The 18,936-nt window shown below is 45.3% G+C and overlaps 1 protein-coding gene across 7 annotated transcripts in view; it reads right to left on the bottom strand.

Moving 5' to 3' along the window:
• Nucleotides 1–18,936, bottom strand: part of KLHL3 (kelch like family member 3) — a 43,364-nt gene that overhangs the window by 13,554 nt on the left and 10,874 nt on the right. For 4 of the 7 annotated variants that reach the window (XR_014940698.1, XR_014940697.1, XM_085532084.1 and 1 more), the window contains exons 3-8: nt 17,753–17,859; nt 13,720–13,841; nt 7,529–7,691; nt 4,455–4,564; nt 1,126–1,242; nt 3–152 (exon numbers count right to left, since the gene is read on the bottom strand). Coding sequence is in view for 5 of the 7 variants with exons in the window: in XM_085532084.1 (XP_085388210.1) it covers nt 3–152; nt 1,126–1,242; nt 4,455–4,564; nt 7,529–7,691; nt 13,720–13,841; nt 17,753–17,859 (769 nt within the window). In the remaining 2 variants the exon portion in view is untranslated. Of the gene's footprint in view, nt 1–2; nt 153–1,125; nt 1,243–4,454; nt 4,565–5,280; nt 5,417–7,528; nt 7,692–13,719; nt 13,842–17,720; nt 17,860–18,936 lie in introns of those variants that run through there. The other 3 variants (XM_085532086.1, XM_085532085.1, XM_085532087.1) reach the window with 3 other exon arrangements.

Below are 18,936 nucleotides of genomic sequence, written 5' to 3'. Positions count from 1 at the left end.
ACCTTCGGCAGGCTGACGGGAGTCCTCGGCTTTGTTCTGGGATTCTTGATCAATTGCCTTTGATCCAGAGGAAGCAAATGATACTTCATGGCCTCGATAAGGAAGTCTTTACATGTGTTGTTATTCTTGATTAACGCTTCTTCTTCAACTGTCTGAGAGCATGCACACACCAGAGGTCATTTAAAGCGAAGCACTTAGTGGCCACAAGGAGCACACAGAAACCAGAATTTCTCTTCCAAAGCACCAACACAAACAATACAGAAGACAAGCAGAGAATTCCAGCTCTTTCCAAAGAAACAAATACATTCACATCCAAGCTCCCTTTCTTCCAGAATCATTAAAGAGCAGCAGCTCTCCCTCTATTTTATCACCCTCTGTCAGACACCTAATATCTCAGCAGAGGAGAATTCAGCAGGAGTCTGCATATAAAATGAGTAATTCCTCTTTTTGAGTCATAATTTTTAAGAAAAGGCCATATCTGTTCCTGCATCAGAGGATACAGTTAAAAAGGAAGAAAAAAAGACATTATGCATTCATCTTCTGTATATCAATTTTATTCCTGTTGCATTGACTTTTTAGACAGAAGATGAAAGCAGAGCAGTCTAAAAGCCCACATCCAACCCCTTCTTTGGGGATTCTCATCTCATTATCGAGGCCCAGATCCAAGGGATTAAGCTGTCAAGAACAATCTCTAAGTCAGACTAAGAGCACATCTCACCTACCACCAGACAAACCCACCTCCACAGAGCCTGCTCCTGCACAGGACTCTTCTTAAGCCAAAATTATCACACATACACCATTGAGAAAACCATGCAGCCTTGTACAAGCACCACCTGAGTGTATTCAGGGCAAAAAAATCCCAATATATTTATTTCTAAATGCTTCCACCAAGGCTGGCAGGAACTTGGCTCCTAGCACTGCTGGGCAGAGCACAGGTCACATTATACAGGGTTTCTGCATGCATGAACACAAACACACACAGAATTCAGAGTCCACCCAGTTTTCCCTTTTATTCCGCTGTTGACAGACTCTGCTTCACGCCAAATTAGCCATCTCAGAAGCAAACAGCCACGCCACCGATTAAGAAGCTTAAGTGCAATATTCATTACTTATTTGCAGACTGACCTGTACAAGGTAATCTCTGGGCAAAAGGGGGAGGCGAACATGCTCCATCAGTTTAGCCATGTGCTCTAAGCGAGACTCCTTCTCGTAATTTATCCAAGAAATAACCGCTTCAAAGACCTACGCAGATAAAAACACAATGAATGCAGAGAACAAACAAGCCTGCAGTCATCTCGCCCACATCAGAAGCACTGCATTCTGCAATACTGAAGGAGATGCAAGACCTCTACCAAACAAACAGAAGAAGAAATGGGGACAGCTTATAGCTAATATGATCACCTCAGTAGCCAAGAGGTGAGTTAAGCATGCAGGTTAACGAGCACCTCCCATGTCGCTGTGCTGTATCATTCCCTGAGCTGAGCATGTGTCCAGGACAATCATACACCTCTTCTTGCACAGAGCTCCTGGAAGGCAGCCAGGAAACTTAAATGGCCTTCTGACATTTGCACTGGACATTATTCATTAAATCAGCCACAACCATTACCACCGATAACAAATACCCCTCCTGGAGCAGCCAGCTCCAACAGCAAGTTGCTGTGCTCACCTCTCTGCTTAATCAACACACCATGTCCCCCAGAGTGAGAAACCCATAGGACAGATCTAAAAATACCCAGATAAGACAGGCACAGGGAAACAAGGGCATGCTGAGCAGTCAGGACAGCTAGGAGTGCAGTCTCAGCTGTAATACAGCAGGATATTGATCTCTGCAGTGGAGCATCCCAGTGTCCAAATGACAGTCTGACACTCAGCTTGCATCTACTGAAAAATTACAGCTGTGACCCCACTCTGCTTTCTGGTGAGGTTCTGGGAGCATCGCCCTGCACAGCTGCCCTTGTCCAGTGCCTGCTCACCAGGGTCACCCCGTGCTCAGGGCAATCTCTAAAGACACTTTTCTTTTTCTCCCATCCTTTCCCAAGGAACCTTTTGGTTTTGTCCCAATGTCAGTAACTTGATAACAGGAACCAAGGGCACCACCTCGCTCCCCAGTAGTTGCAGTAAGTGCATCTGCAGGAGGCACTGACAGACACACAGAGCAGAGGGGTTTCCTCCTCTTTGCTCAACTATGCTCTTAAAAAAAACAAAGTGAGCAGTAAAGCAGGAGCCTCATTTCCTATGCCAACAAATGCTCTTGCTGAACTGCTTGGAATTCAGGAAGCTGCAATAGGATTTCAACAAGCAACAGGGAGCCCGGTAATCAAACCCCAGCGATCAGCAGAAGAAAACACTGCAGAAGCTTCAAGAGTTTTCAAATGCAAATAAACAAACAAACAATTTCACTTTGGCTACAAGGCATTTAAAATGGAAACTAGGTTGTTACCAGATTTTTAATTGCAAATGAGCGTGGAAGGAGCAGAAAGCAATGTTTAGCTCACAAACATGCTGGCATTAACCTATTCTGCACCAGCCCAACAGGGCACTGGAGCAATTAATCCAGGTACAGAGGGACATGACAGCAAAATATTCTGAAAGGAAGGTAAAGCAGCAAGAGTGTATGAGGAATTAACCACCTCGGCACTGGTGAACAATACAGAGGTAGGCACACACCTACACTACCCTGCTGCAAATAATTTTCTGTAGTCATGAGAGTCAAGGGATGCAAGCATGCCAAGAGTTAAGGAGTACAATCTATTAAGCCAATTAGTATCAGTTGAGGGGTGGCAGAAGGAGAGAACACATACATGGACCTGAGGCACTGTAACAGCAATGCTCTCCCTACCCTTTGCTGCCTTCTGGCCCTGCCAGGGCTCAGCTGTGATACTGAGAGGTGGTGATGCTCTGGCAGACGAGTGGGACACAGCAAGTACAGGAGCATGAAGGCCTCTCATTAAGTCTTGTTAGGACAACTTAGCCCTAAAACGTTTCAGGTACTTATCTACTATATTTTGCTGCTGAAAAATAATTACCTATCTACACACGGGTGTACATGCATGTACAGGTACAGATATATCAATTACATCAGCAGATAGGAAAGGTCAGGAAAACTGCTTGTCCACATGCTCATCCACCATAGTGAAGCTAATCCAAAGCAGTGCCCATCTGCACTCAGTTCTCAGCACTTCACTGGACTCCAGCACATATTTCACATTTACGTTCAAACCCTGTTCTCTGCTTATCTCCTGTTATTAGCACGCTGTGTGGAACATGCAGCTTATGCTTCTATTTCCTTCCACCAATCTGCACATTCAACGTTTAGAACCAGCTAAAGAAATACTGGTCATGGCTGTATAAAGTGGCGATGAGGGAGTGAGCACTTTGATTTCTCTGGGCTCAAGGCCAATAAAAGCTTTTTAACAATGCTGCAGAAGACTGGGAAAAAATGGTTAGTAAACGTGCACTTCTCTTTGCACACAGCTTGGCTCATACAAAGCAATTCTGCCAGGAGCTCATGTGGTTTGTTTTCCCCTTCCAGCCCTGTGTGAGCAGCAGCAGCACGCTGCTGAAACGCCTCCGTGCTCCCAGTGTGCAGGCTGGGATCTGAATGAGGTCTATGTGCATCTACACCTTCTGTGCTGCAGGTTTCCTGGCAAGCTACATGGACCATATGAGCCCAAGTACATGGACATCTGCAGCACTGATGGGCTGGGGTGGATGGGTGTGAAACTGGAGGACAGAATGGCAGTGCCCAACACACTAGGGTCCAACCCCACCAAAACACAGGCATTCACCAGAGGGCCTGAAGGCCCAAAGCAGGTAACTACCAAGCTCTCCTGCAGCCCCTGCAGGCATCCCACTTCCCTGTCCTTGGGACATACAGCCCTACTGCAGGCTGAAAATGGGCTGCACATGGAACAAACCAGGTGCCATAACCCACTGCTCCCGCTCCTATCCAGTACTGCAGACTGCATGAGATGAGTTCAACATTTCGACCACAAAACATCAACCACAACAGTGGTTTATTTCTCTTCCATTAAAACAACTGACAATGTCAGGAAAACATTCCATCCATTTTGGTTGCGGGTTTCTATTCCTTGTTCTGTCCAAAGTGCAACACAAGGCAACACTCCTCCCTGGCCTACTGCAATTCACCTATTTTTGAGGTTTTACAGCAGGTAATATGAGCTTTGCACCAACAGCAGATGGGAGGTTGGAATTCAGTTCTGTCCCCCAGGGCTTTTGGAAGAGATACGGATCAGAGAATCATTACTTTCTATAAAGAACAACCAACTGAAGGTCATTTAAATGTGGTTTAAGGATTTGCACTATTTTTAATTTTCCTTTCATGAGCCCTATTGGAAAATGGCCCCTAAAGAGCATAATGCAAGAACAGTTTCCAATGTAAAAATCTAGAAACATTCCAACACTCTTAAACATTGCTACACAATTTACTGTACCTTTTCTTCAGAGGAGACTGTGAGCTTGTCACTTGATATTAAACTGCAAACCTGGTCCAGACTAAGGCTAAGAAATTCTTCTCCTAGCATCACTTCAGGAAAGTGCTGCTCTGTTCAACAGATGAAAAGGGGAACAGAAAATTATAATGATTTCAGTCAATGGAAGGACTGCAGCATTCAGAAGAACCATTATTATTACAGCTCTGAGCAACCAAGACAAACAATACACCACATCTGAATGGTGGCACAAGGAAAAGAAAACAGTTGCATGGAGGTTGAGAAATGTGATGCTGTTTAAAGTAACACAAGCCCCACAAGACTCTTTCATAAATAACAATAAATCATAAACTAGAACTTAATGTTCTGCAAAGCCACAAAGTTCCTTCCAGGGGTAAATTTGAGTACTGGTAAAAACTGAGATAAGTGTCAATATCTTCCATAAGAAAAGTAAACAACCCAGCTACCCCGAGAGCCAACTCTTACCCATTTCAGCAGCTTGGACATAATCAAACCTGCCCAATACTTGGGCTGGGAGACTCCAGCAAGGGTCCCTGACATGTGTAGGTATTCAAAGCAAAGCCCACTTCTAACATGCATCAGCCAAATACAGTCAGTTTGGCGGATACATGTCAGTAGCAAACAGTGAGGGGACCCAGAGCATCCAGCTCCATCTGTGTGTGCAAAGGGGAACACAGGGAGATGGGCAAGAGTGGAACCTCATCCCCTACACACAAATGGGATCAGATCTCCTTCTCTGCTTCTACCTTCTAATTTTTTCTGGGCATGCATAAACTTCACCTTCCTCCTCCAAACCCTCATCACCCACCTTCCTGGGCAGTTTTGCCTCCTTCCACTTAGACTGCAAATGTACAAGTTTCTTCTTCCTTTATGCCTCCAAATCTCTCCATGCTGTAACTTTGGGAGCCACTTAAAATACAGCAATTCACATCTCTGCCTGTAATGCTAAACTGGAAGAATTCAGTTTGCAGTACACATCCAAAAGGGATCATTATCACATCTGTCATGCTTTACATCTAACCAAAAGGCATTTTCTAGGAAAGAATTTCTAGGTCAAAATGGCCATCAGCCAGTTGCAGGCAATTTTAGTTTTCCTATAATTTCTAACAATTTACACCAATTTAATCCTGCCATTTGCCACATCCCATTTACCTTTGACTGAAACACAGCTCTTTAGCTTGGAGCAGCTCACACTCACATACCCAAAGAGCTCCCTTTGCAGCGGGACCTGCTTCTTGTTTTCACCTCTGCAAAGAGCTTTGCCTGCCAAAAAGCAGCTCCACATGGACACAAGCTGGCACAACTTGCAGAGGGGATCTCCTTGCAGAACTCACCCAAACCACGCCTTCCCAATGCCGGTGCTGCAGGGGACATTTGGTTTCCCCAGTCATAGACTCCACTTAACCCAATGGGCGCTAAAACTCAACAGCTAAGCCAAAGGTTCTGACTAAAGATATCACTATCTGGATAAAGCTTAATATTCTGTGTTATGCTGGAAATAACATACAAGATCTACTGATCTTCTGGCCTTAAATACTTGAAAAAACAGGAAACGCTCCCGACACAGTGATCTGTGTGCACTCTGACTTCTGGACACAAACTACTATTCATTCTGGACTGGCATCTGGAAGCAGAAAGATATTTGAACTCTATTATTTGTTGGAAGCAAGTAAAAATGTTTACGTATTTTAATAAAGTAACTCGTGCCTGCTTCCATTAAGGCAACTCCTCTGCCTACTGAAATTCTCCTTTGGGCAGAACCAAGCACTGCCCAAGCAACTGAGTTCACATACACATGGACACTGGAGCCTGGAGACTTCTGTCTTGGTTTAAGGCCATTGCATAAACAACATAGCAAAAAGAATTTTAATGGCATTTTTATTAATGGAGTTCCATTAACATTACATGGGCTACTGTACTAACTGGGACTTATAAAGGCCAATAAAACAACAAAGCAGACTTTCTAATTGCCAAACAACCAAATAAATATACAGTGAATGCACTGCTTGTTGAATTAAAGATTAAACAGGGCCTGGAAGCAAGGATAATGAGATACTACAAGCAAGCCTTTACACAATTAACCATTCCTTCCAGGGTACCTTTTCCTCTAGGGGATAATACAGCCAGAGCAGCTGAAAAGATTTTACTTTTATTTGCAGGAGAATAGGGGAGGACTCAGTAGGCATGTTTTTATCCCACTGAGCCTACTTATGGCCCAATTAAGGACAAAAAACACACCGAGGAAAACACTGCAGGACAGAGCAGGTGCTCTGGGAGAGAGCAGGTGTATTTTTGCCTATATAAATAGACAGAAACACAGAAAAACAAACTGAGCAGAGAAATCCCAAGCAAAATTCAAGGGCAACTCTCCCAGAGGAGACTGGAAAGTGCTGCAGAGCAAAGAGCACGTGCCTGCTTGAAACAAATTCACATTTACAATGTAGAGGAGGAATGCTGAAAGCCTCTGCCTGCACCTACTTACTGCAACCAAACACCCACTAACAAGGAATTAAAGAAACAAGAGTTCACCTACCCACAGCTTAAGCTGCCACTGCTCCGCAGACCAGAGGCTCAAGTTGCACAACAGTCTGTTTCAGATGAGTGTCCCCATTCCCACCCACAAGATTTAGTTTTGCCCGCTGACAATTTTTCACAGAACACACAAATCCCCCAACCACAGCTTGCTGCATTCAACAGGCAGCAATCCACCCTCTGAGAGGGTAATGGGACACCAACTCTGTGCTGCTCAGCAGGAAGCCAGAGAGCTAAAGAGGAACATACTAAGGAACTACACTTTGTGAGCTGGGATACAGAGTTTGGGGTTTCATTTGTTGGGTTTTTTTGTTTGCTTTTATTTCACCTCCTGGTTTCCCTGCCACCAAACTACATTTCATCATTTGTAGTATCACAAGAAGTCAGAAATCAATAACAGGACAGACAATTTCCTTTGCTGGTCTGATACTAGAAGCGTGATGAATATGCACACCTTGCTCAAGCTACAAATTGCTGTGACTACAAGCAGGTTTAACTTGACAAAGGGATGACCTTTTGCTCACCTGCATAAGCATTTGCCTGCTGCAGCAGCTCGGTACACGCGTGCACATCTGCAAAGGCTCGAATTCCAAGGCAGTTCGTGGGATGCAGCTGGGACTGAAGAAAGTCACAGCAGTTTTTTCTAACATCCATCAGCTGCAATAAACTAGCAGCTGGCAGCAATACCTGCAACAACAAGAAAGGAAAACTAGAGTTAGCAACAGAGAAAATCTGACACCCAACTTGCAGAAGTTCAATGTAATCCCTTCTCCAGGCAGAGAGGCATCACTGTGGACGTTGCAAGGTGCCCAAACTACCCCACAGTATGAAAAGGGATTGCAACAAGCTCAAGCAGGTTTTGGTGACAGCAGAGCTGTCAGGAAAAACATGGTCAGCCATTCAAATCAACAGCCTGGCCCCTATCCCACCCCCCACAAAATGCTGTAGATGCTTCAGCACTGCTCATCTGTAAGTGAGGTACTGCTTTGTACCTACAGAATCAAAGGCAGAAAAAGAAGACAAAAATGGATCAAGAATGCAACATCCGCTGGAAAGACCATCTTGGAGGTCAGTGAGCAAGGACAGGAAGTAGAGAACAACATGGGTCAAGATCTTGTAGCCTGTGACATCAGGTACTTCCTTTCCTACGTCTTACAGCAACTGCAGACGTTTCTTATCCCAGCTCTTCCGCAGCTCTGCTCTGCACGTGGCCTTCAAACTGGGCATCTGTGCACACCATCTGAGCACAGATTTCTGGAAAATTGTTTCCAACACACGCACACACATAACAACAAAAAACCCACCATGAAAACCCCCTGCATCAAATAGCTGCTCAACAAAAAGTAGGTCAGCAACATTCACCTCCCTGGATCTCAATGCCAGGGAAGGGAAGAAGCCCTCCCCGCTCACCTCCCCCCATACTCCCATTTCCCACCATGGCAGGACATCCATAGCCTGCCCCAGGTGTTTTTTAAGCCCCTGGCACTTTCCAGCCCAGCTCTGTGTTATCTGAGTGCTGCCACCAGCCACTCCAACGGGCAACAGTAAATAGAAAAAGAAAACAATTAACCTGGGAGCCCATTTTGGCCCAAGCCTCTCGATGCCAGGAGGAGATTAGTTTGTGGTTTTGATTAAATCAAGATAGCAATGCTCTTGTGGCTTTGGAACCTAGCTGTGAGCAACTTACTATCTGGCTGAACCATCTCCTATCAGCAGAAAGGCAAGTGCCTGACCTGCCTACAAACCACCCACAACCAAAGACTCCTCTACACATGCTCTGCCTATTAATTACGCAGATACAGGTGTGCTGCAGAGCTCAAACGTTTGGGGTGCTGCCTTCAGGATGGAGGATGCTCATCACTGATACCCATGTCTAAATCCCTTCGGACATCCCAGTTCTCCTACTGCAGCTTCAGGCTGCCTGGCTGGGCAGCAGGGAAGGAACCTCACACCACTGCAGTTATTTCAAAAGGAGCATTATCATATAACCCTTTAAAAGAAGGATAAAAATAGCTTATCAACAGATGAGTAGATTTTCTTTTCTCATTTCCCAGCTGAAGATCTCACCACTCTACTTGTTTTTTTACCAGGGAAGGCGAAAAGCAAGCAAAGGATATCCGCTAGCACAATGCCTGTTTCCTTTAGAAATAACAGGAGGAAATGCCCTGCCTAATCATGCAGTAGGACCCAACTCCAGCCTCATTAACACCCAGGCAAGTTACTCACTTGGGTCTGAATTCAGCTCCTAGTATTTGAACGCCAACCACTGCAAACAATTTAGAACAAATACTGTTCAACCTCCTTACCAAATCCAACTGTCTTTTGTAGTTGAACCAAAATCGTGTGTTATACTACTGAGACTGATTTCCTTGCTAAATACATTATGTCCAGAATCTCATCTGTGACACTGAACAGCAGTAACCATCTATTTCTCCAGCTGTGCTCTCTACAGACTCTGCACCAGCCTCACATTCTACACAACACTGTCTGTGCTATTAAATACTTTCATAAACCTTTGGCTGAAAGATGTTTCTAGTTTAGCGACATCAAAAGCGATCTGTGCTGCTGTAAGGTTCTTTCAACATTCAGGGCATTAACGCTGGACTTCAGAGCCCAAAGTTAGCTTGCACGTAACCTCAGCCAATAGGCAACCCACAGCATTCCTCCTCTGCAGATGGGGAGAGGAGCACTTCCCCAAGGAAAGGAAGATATTAAAGCTTTTAAGCTGCTTTGACAATTTAGTCAAATTGGAAGGCAGGAAGGGTACTGGCTGTAATCCTCAGCAGCACATCCAGAGCCACAGCTGGGATCGCACATCTGTCCAAACAGGGAGACAGCTCAAAGGGGAAGTCATGAGCAGAGAAACAAGCAGATTTTGCATCTGCAGGGCAGGTTAAACACTCAGTTTTCATCATATAGCTCTACACTGCACACGGAACATGGAGATAAAATGACATATAAAATGACATTACAGTCACGTGGCTTTTCAGTGTAAGGAAGGCAACAAACCTTTACCATTCCTTGGTTGCTACCACGTAGTGCTGAGTATGAACAACAGTGCTTCTGCTGATTTGCTCCACCTGGGTGACACAGCCAAAGCAGCACATGTGGGATCAGGAAGCCAGAAACCTCCAAGAACAGGCATAAGAAGGGATATAAAGGTAAGAGGGAAAACAGGGAGCAGCCTGCAGCTTCCCTCCTGATCTACCTTCTCCGACTTCACACAGAACAGCCGAGCTGTTTTTCTCTGTGAGAAGTGAGATAAGGAAGCAGAGGAACACCTGCCGGGCTCCCAGCACAGCCCCCGGTGCCACAGGTACAATCCAACCTAGAAGACTTCCCGAAGGCATAGGAAGAACAGCAGGCCAGCAGAGCTCAGCCTGCAGCTGAAGGCCTGCAGCACTCCGGGAGGATGATGCCAATCACGGAGCATTTGCAGCAGAGAGAAAACAGTCCTAGTTCATTGCATTTCCTAAAGCTGAGCTGAAAGGCTGTCTGCCTTACCCTCGGCTTGAACCTACTGTCGCTTTTGAAGCACACAGTAGGAAGGGAGATGAAATGACCCACTTAGCACCCCTGTACTGCGACTGTATTGAAACTGCATCTACCTCAGACACTCTCCTTCCTTTCTTTTGAAGTCTTTAAGTCCTTTGGGAAACCTGAGGTGCAGAAACACGCTTCTGAATAGGAAGCGCTATTGATTCCAGCAAAGCTTTATTCCTCCTTTCTCAAGTCATTTTTTATTATGATTGCTGTGTCTGCAAAGCTGGCAGTTTCAACATCTATTTCCCCCAGTAAACCGATTTCCAGACATCTCTTCATTTTCTTTTCCATCTGAGCCATGCCTCAGACTGTGGCAGCAGACAAGGACACACCGTGCATACAGTACTCTGTGCTCCATCAGTAAACATTTAGTTGTGAAATCGGGTTAATCAGCACTTTTCCCAGGGAATCGTTACAAACCTAATGGTAACGACTTTCTTAATTGGGAGGGTAATTCTCAGGCTGCCTGCAAGTAATTAAGTGTCATTGGGAAGAACGGGTATGACGTGCTAAAGAGGGGCAGTATTCACCATGGTCAACTCTGTTGGACATCTGCAGCCCAAACAGGGCTTCAGTGAGCATCAGTGAACTTCCCTAATTCACTCCTATCAGTTTTCCTCACTTTTGCACAAACTGCACCACACAGCTTTTTTCCTCAGTGATCCCTGAGCCATCCCACTGCTGCCTGTATCACCTCATGATCCCTCTGAAAATAAGGTTCCAATACATAAAGCTGGTCAGGCTGGCTCTCACCCATGTTTTAAACTGGAAGAGGGGAGGTTTAGGTTACGTGTTAGGAAGAAATTCTTCACAGAGTGCAGTGAGGCACAAGCTGCCCAGAGAAGTTATGGATGCCTCACCCCTGGAGGTGTCCAAGGCCTTGATGGGCTCCTGGGCAGTCTGATATAGTGGTTGGCAACCCAGCTCACAACCAGGGGGTTGGAACTAGATGATCTTTGAGGTGTTTTCCAACCCAAGCCATTCTTGCCTGAATGAACTGACAAGGCCTTCCCATTTATTCATGTGTTTGATATACTGGCTGCATCTGCTTATTTCATGCCACTTAGCAATCTTTTTTCTTGTCATTTCTGTAATGAAGTTCACTGGCACATCAATCCAGGAATCGCTTCTTCCATTTTCCTTTCATTGCTTTGCCTTCGTTGCTGTGAACCTTTCCAAAGAATAAGAGAAAATTCTTTTCTGCTGACCTTCCTGTGGCCACAGGTGGAAATTAACCCACTTACAGCAATCTGCTCAGCAACAAAAAACCCACAGGCAGGATGGAAACTTCTCTTTAAAACGTTGATGGGCTTCTTCATAAAATGATATTAAATGCCATAAAACATTTTAAGCACAGACGTTTTTAACACATAATAAAATTTAGATTAGTCTGTTAATCTTGCCCTAGATCAGCTTCATTTCTTAGTCTTCATGAATTAATTTAACTCCAGCCTACAGTTGCTCACAAGGTGGTTATTTAAATAAATCACAGAGAAAAAAACCTGGTTTATTAGATTGGAAAAATCTCTATGCCTAAAGATTAGTATTCACCAAACATACTTTTGATTTTACTGTCCAAGAGCTGAGAGCCAAAATATGAAGACCTGCATAGCTCTTACTTCAACTCCTTGTAATCCCCAGGCCACTGCAAGGCAGGATATCGTTTGGTTTTACTGAAAAAAAAGATTGAGTTTTCTGTTTGATCAGAAAATACAACATCTGGGCTTTGGAGGCTGGTTTCTCCTGCCAACTCAGAGCAGGATTGAGCTGGCACCACAGCCTGCCCCAGATGCCATGCTGCTTGTGCCAGGTGCAGCTGCACACGAGCACTGCGATGCTCTCATGAAGGAAAGCTGGAGCACGCATGGTAACTTCCAGTGAGCTCCATTCAGCAGTTTGAATGACACCAGCACACAAAACAGCAGCCTGAGCTCAGCCCATTCCATGTGCTGAGTAGGTGCTTCTGGCCACCTACCAACAAGCAGTATGGAAGGAAAGCAGATGCTTCATGGGGGCTTCACATTTCCCCAAGGAAAATGCCAGCTTGATAGTGCATAAATGCCATTTTTCCTCCAGCAATGGAGGACACCATAAATTTAAGGAGCTTCACCTCACTTTCCCACTATAAATCACTGATGTTATGTGGTATCTCAGATCTCTACAAGCTCAACTACACACTGCAATGAAGGAGAGGATCTGCAACAGGTTTAAGCATTGACTTCCTTGGTTTAACAGTACTTGTTAGATTCATGCAGGAAGAGCCACATGCTACAGCACAGCAGGGGCCTGGAGCAGACGAGCATGTCCCATCCACAGCAGTAACTTGCATTCAAGCAGTAATGGGTTTCTAACTAGTCTAGCCTTGCTATCTTAATTAGGTCAACAGAAACGTGGCATTTCTCCTCTCCCTCTCCAGTGACAATGACTGCTGATATCCCATCCCATGCTCAGATCACAAGCAGGAAGACACCAGGCTCCAACTGTCACTTGCAAACAAAAATGAGGAATGAGGAACAAGCAACAAGCTCCCAGCAACCCCTCCAGACATCAGCAGCTAAGTGCACAGCCCTTTTCTTCTCATAAATACTAGCACAAAGAAAAAGCTTTACCAGTAGCCACAGCCATGTGACACAGACAACAAAACACTCTTCCTCAGCATCCTGCTTTGTCTGTAGGCTGCCTTTCAATTACTCCTTCCACTTCCAGAATAATATTTACCTCAAAGAGCTGCAAGACAGAATGCACACAAAGAAGGGAAGAATGCCCTCATTTTAACAATATATTCCACTCAAAGCTCTGCCAAACTATTCAAACTCCCCAGAAGAACTTAAAAACTAACAGCCAGATTCCTCTGCCATGACCTTAAGCCACATTTGACTGGCTGCTTGTTTGAGTGTATTTTGACCTTTGACAGACTGACCCACAGGGCAGCACAGCTTCTTGGAAGGCAAATGCCTAAGCTCATTACAAGAGCTTGATACAAAAGCTAAATGCAATAAGACTTAAGTGCAGGCAAATCAGCAAACTGCCTCAAGACTAAACAAGGCTGGAAAGAGCTCTTTTCAAGTTCAACCTTTTACTTTCCGCAGCCTGAAGAGATCACTCATTCCCAAAGGCCTTTGAGGTGCCAGCTTCTGACTTGGGTTTCCAGGAGAGGCTGAAGCAGACTCACCTGCACGTTCTCTTCCGTGACCTCTATCTCAGCTGTGTAGATGTAATCAATCAGCTTCCTCAGTGTCTGCCCATCCACGTCTTTTATCTCGATCTTCTTGGCTTTGCTTTCAGACATGTCTCCTGAAATGTATTTTAAAAGGACAGTCAGTTTGCTGTGCAGGAGCTCTTCTCAGGCCATTGTTCCCCCCCACCTCCAGCACATCCTGCTGGTACCTAATGACTGCCCTGACCCTTTTCCTGACCATCTAAAGATGAAGACTGAGATTCTCAGAAGCCTCTTAATGCCACCTAAAGAGCATCTCAACATTAGAAGACACTACACAAGATAAAACTCATCAATAAGAACAAAGAGGTTGATGTTTTGCAGGAAAACAACCTGCCAAATTCAGCTGTATTTAAACATCTATGGGGACTGAAAAAGCAGCGCGGCCCTCTGCTGTGTCTCATCACAGAGACAGGATCAAAGAGACTTTGGACAAGCCTTAGCAGGGCTCATTTTATTCAACTATTTATAATAAATACATGTATAAAGGTAGATAAGTAAAGCTGCACCAGCTACGTTCAGGTGCTTTGTGGCATGCTGCACAAAATAAAGGCAGGGTAGTGTTGCCCTCCTTGATGAATAACCTGAAACCTGCTGAAGGAAACAAGAGTACATCCAGTGTGCACAGAGTGTGCTGTAGGAAGGAGAGTGGACCCCCTGGGGTCCTTCCAGCCTTCATGCACAGAGTGACATCACCCAGCCCAGGCTTGGCCAGCAGGATCTCCAAGAAGCACAGAACAGAAAGAGCAAGCTCCAAAGCAAAAAGGAAACAATAAACAAAAAACTAAATCTAAACAAAACAGAGCTTGAATAAATGCTAATTCTTAAACCAGAGCATGAATAATCACTACGCTAAGAAATGTGGTGACTCAATACTGCTGTGGGATTAAGAGGAAAAATAGTTTCTGCAGCCTAAGTGAGAAGTAATTACAGCCTACAGCTCCATACGGAGCACAGGACGTGTCCAGGCACACTGAGTGCACAGCACACAGCATGGAGCAGGGTGCTAACAGGGGGCTGACCCTGAGCAAAGCCCAGGTCCTGGACATTAAACCTTTGGGTCTTCACTTATACCAACGAGGAGGCAGATAACAGGAGCTGGGTCAACCATAAGCATGAGAAGGGCCAACAACATCCCAAGGGAAACACGGGCTGAAATAATATTTGCTCCAACTTCAATTTTTAAAACTAATTGATAACAGTTTTATTAAGAGAAGCCCATGAATACAAATATACAAAGGGATACGAGTCGGGCTTTGTAATTGGTGAAATAAACCTCTCAGCCCCAAAACTTCTCCCCACCCTGTGAAATAAATAATTTTATATATATATATAGTATATATTATTTTTATATTTTATAGATTTATATATATATATATATAAATCTATCCAGAGAAGAGAGGGCTCAGCTCAGCCCACATGGAGCTGGAGCCGCCTGGAAGGACCCAGTCAAAATCCCACAAGTGAGGGGCAAAGCAGAGCTGCATTGACAGCGCCCATTGGGACCAGTGGGCAGGAGAGGGGCTGGGACACTCTCCTCTAGGATTGATGCAGAAATAGCCCAGAGGGACTGATCTGATAACATTGGTTGTCTTTGTGCACTCACGTGACACAGCCAACAAAAATAAAGGCTGTGTGGGCTTCTACACCCACCAGCAAGCTGCCAGCCCTGCATGCTAACATCTTCTAGTGGCTCTGCTCTGATAACATCCCACAGCCACAAAGAAAGTCACGCTGTGTCCCAGGGCAGGGGCAGTGGGGCTGGGACCTGAGCCCTCCAGCCACATGTCCTAATGAAAACAATAAGACAAAGGCCCAAAACCTCAGCCCTTAAGTTCTTGGAAGCAGAGGAATGGATCCCTCCCAACCCAAGCCATTCTGTGATTGATGCATCGATGCCTCCTCCCACAGCAATGCTGAAATCCTCCCATGTTTCTCATAGTAACAGCCCCACCTCCATAGTATCTGTAGTACTTCTTGAGATGATTACTGTGGTTTTGTTTTCCCATACTGATGGAAATTATTGTCACCAATCACCCCCAGTTGTGGTGCCAACAAGGACCGTGCACCTGAAACACTCAAGAAAACCAATAAAGAATAGGAAGTGCTAGGTCTTGTGTCTCCTTCAAGCAGTGGAGAATGCAAGTGGAACAAGTGCCTGTTTATTGCAGGACTTCCCAAGGCTTTCGTCAAGAGACAGGCCTAACCACAGGTCACTAGATGGCAAAGGAATGATCATCAGAAGGCCATCCATTAGTCCAAGATCAGGCCAGTTACAGGGAGCGACACACATGCATTCAATATCAGACACTGGGGTTGAGCTGTGGTTCATTTCCCATTGCTCAAGGCTTTATCCTGACCAGAGGATCCACCCCATTCCCCAAGAAGCGTTTCCTCCAGCAGGGACAGTGTGCCCAAGCTGCTCGCACCCCTGCATCCTGCATCCATTCTGCAAGCATGCACACACAGAGGTGCAGCTGCCAAGTCACACTGCTGATGTGCAATACATAGCTGAAAAATAAATCCCAACAAATAGCCAAGCTGAGACTTTAAACATTTGGCCTTTGGAAACTGAACCAACACAGCTTTGCAAGAAGACCCAGTCCATAGAAATTTGGGATCAGAACTGAATGGACAACTGGTCCTTGCCCGATCCACTGCCTGCAGGGCTGTGTTGGGGCCCCACGGCTGCCACCCATCCCAGGGCACACTGAGCAGCCGCGTGACTGCGGGGCCTGATTACTGGTTAACTTGCTGCATGAGGGATTACACTTCTGGAGAATTCCTACGTGGAAACATGAGCAGCCCCAGCCCTGCTCTGCACCACTGCATTCCTGTCAGGTGACCTCTAAGGATCAGAGGGTTCTCCAGTGATATTTTACTTCTAAACCTTCCTGTCAGGAACCAGCATCACAAACACTCCCCTCCCCAAAGCACCCAGTGCCAATGCTCCCCACAGAGCAGCAGTACCATTTACCTTTGTACCCACACAGATGGCAAACCTCACATCTTGTCTAACATTCAGACATTGGTTCACACTTAAGCTTCTTCCCCCCTCCATTATGGAAGGGAAGGAAAGATGCACAAACGAGAGGCTTTCTCCTGAGAAATTCCACTTTTTGCTTCTAGTATGGCAAATAAAACCAAGCATAACCCCAAGGTCTGTAAAAGCAAGAAGCACCCACAATGCCAAGCTGACCCTGTTGGACCTCTCTACTCTCTACTCTCTACTCTTCAAGGCCATAGACCAAGGAGTACAAAGCACACGCAAACACCATAAAGAGCTGAAGCTCTGAGACCATGGCAACCATTCTCTGCAGCATACATTTACCTTGGTTATGTCAGTTCCTATCCTAGAAAGGAGGACAAGGAAAAGGAAAGGAAGCAAAGGTGCTCCTGACCATACTGACATTACCAGAAGGACCTAAATAAGTTGGCTAATGCCTGCCTTGGGACCAACACAGCTCTTCTTGCTGTCCCACCCACTGACAGCCATGGCCTATAGGGATCAGGTGATCGGGGCCAGAATTCTGCCCCCTCCTTCCCTTCACATTGAGGTTGCATCTGCCATTACCAAAATACACTGGGCTGTAACAATGCACCCTGCAAGAAAACAAAGTAAAAACACAGAGCTACTAATGCACACTGGGATCCAGAGAACCACAGTGTTATTTTGGGCAGCAGCAACAAGTGCCATGGGAGATTAAACATCCGTGACCACGAATAAGCATCTGCAGGGCTGGGCCTCAAAACTACAACTTTTGTGCCAGCAGCTTCTTTGATGTGAACAGGGCACAGCACGTGTGCCTGATGTTAACAATGTGTGGTTTCACGACCCAAGCATTTGCTGAGGAATAAAAAACCACCCACAGCAAACCAAGCCCCACAGTAACCTTCCTGTGAGTGATATTCTGCATGCTCCCCCATAGCCTGATGCCACCCCCAAGCCCATTTACTGTGCCCCAGTGCAGGGTCTGCTGCAGAGTACCTGTAAACATGGCACAAAAGTAAGGGCTGCAGGCTGCCAGGACCACGCGGTGCGCTTCCATCTCCACAGTTTCTGCCACAATCACTACATCACAGAGCAGTCGTTTGCTGGAAAAACACCAGAATAGACAAAGATTGTTTCAGAACTGGTAAGGAAAAAAAAACCCAAACACAACAAGTACAATTTATGCCTGAAGAAGCAAGCAGAAGTCCTACTGCTAGGAACAAGGCACTTGAGCCTTTAGGGGACAGCAGTCAGGCCTGCAGCTTACCCCTGGGCCTGAGAACTTCCCTACCCCATGACTTAGGTGGGATTAAGAGTCACAGGAATAAAACAACGGGTTCCAAACACAACCAAATAACTTCTATGCTCCCCACTGAATCACTGTATGGCTTTAGAAAAGCCACTTCATTAATCAGTGACCTTTCCTAGCAGCCCCACGTATGTCCTTTGAGGATTCATTAGTTAATGTTTGTACAAGGATTGGAGATGCAGACAGTGAGGAGTGCTCAGCCTCCCAATAAGTTGGTTTAAGATGTTTGAGCATACAAATGCAAAAATAAAGGCGTTCTTTTCAAATGTTAAGCCTGAAAAAAAAAAAAAGTTTAGTGCCTGCAAATCTAGATGGAGCCGTCTCATCAGAAATGCTTATCAAAATGCTGTGCTTTCTCCCGGGAAACTACACATCAAATAAATACATACAAAACTCCCCATGGTCTTGGCATGTCTCCTCCTCCTCCTACTCCATGGAAGAAGTAAACAAAATGATTTGTGAAATGGAGGGTTACTGATGGAAAACAGAATGAAAGTAGGAACTGACAATCTTTGTTCTACCTTCATCCTCCTTTGGAAGGGATGAGGGCAGTAATGGGAGCTCTTTGAATCGGCTCTTAAGGGAAGCTTCCGTTTCCTTCAACTTATGTAAAAGATGCCCCATTCAGTTCCTCTATGGACTACAGTTATTTAAAGTACGGCTCGTTAAAGTTAATTCAATTTACATTTGAAAGCTAAAAATTCCAAGTGAGCAATATATTGCAAATAGGCTAAAGGCTCAGCAAGATTCTTGGTGACCCTCAGCTTGGGACTGCTCCATCTCCACTCGGGATTTCTCTGTGCATTTGACCTAAGGCACAATTATTCAAGGTAGCTATTAACACTGACTATCGACAGCTTAATGGATCACA

Source organism: Coturnix japonica, unplaced genomic scaffold, assembly GCF_054131305.1.
Source record: "Coturnix japonica strain WE unplaced genomic scaffold, WE-NBRP24 Scf048, whole genome shotgun sequence".
NCBI classification, from domain to species: Eukaryota; Metazoa; Chordata; class Aves; order Galliformes; family Phasianidae; genus Coturnix; species Coturnix japonica.
This window is presented reverse-complemented; position numbering and strand designations above follow the sequence as displayed.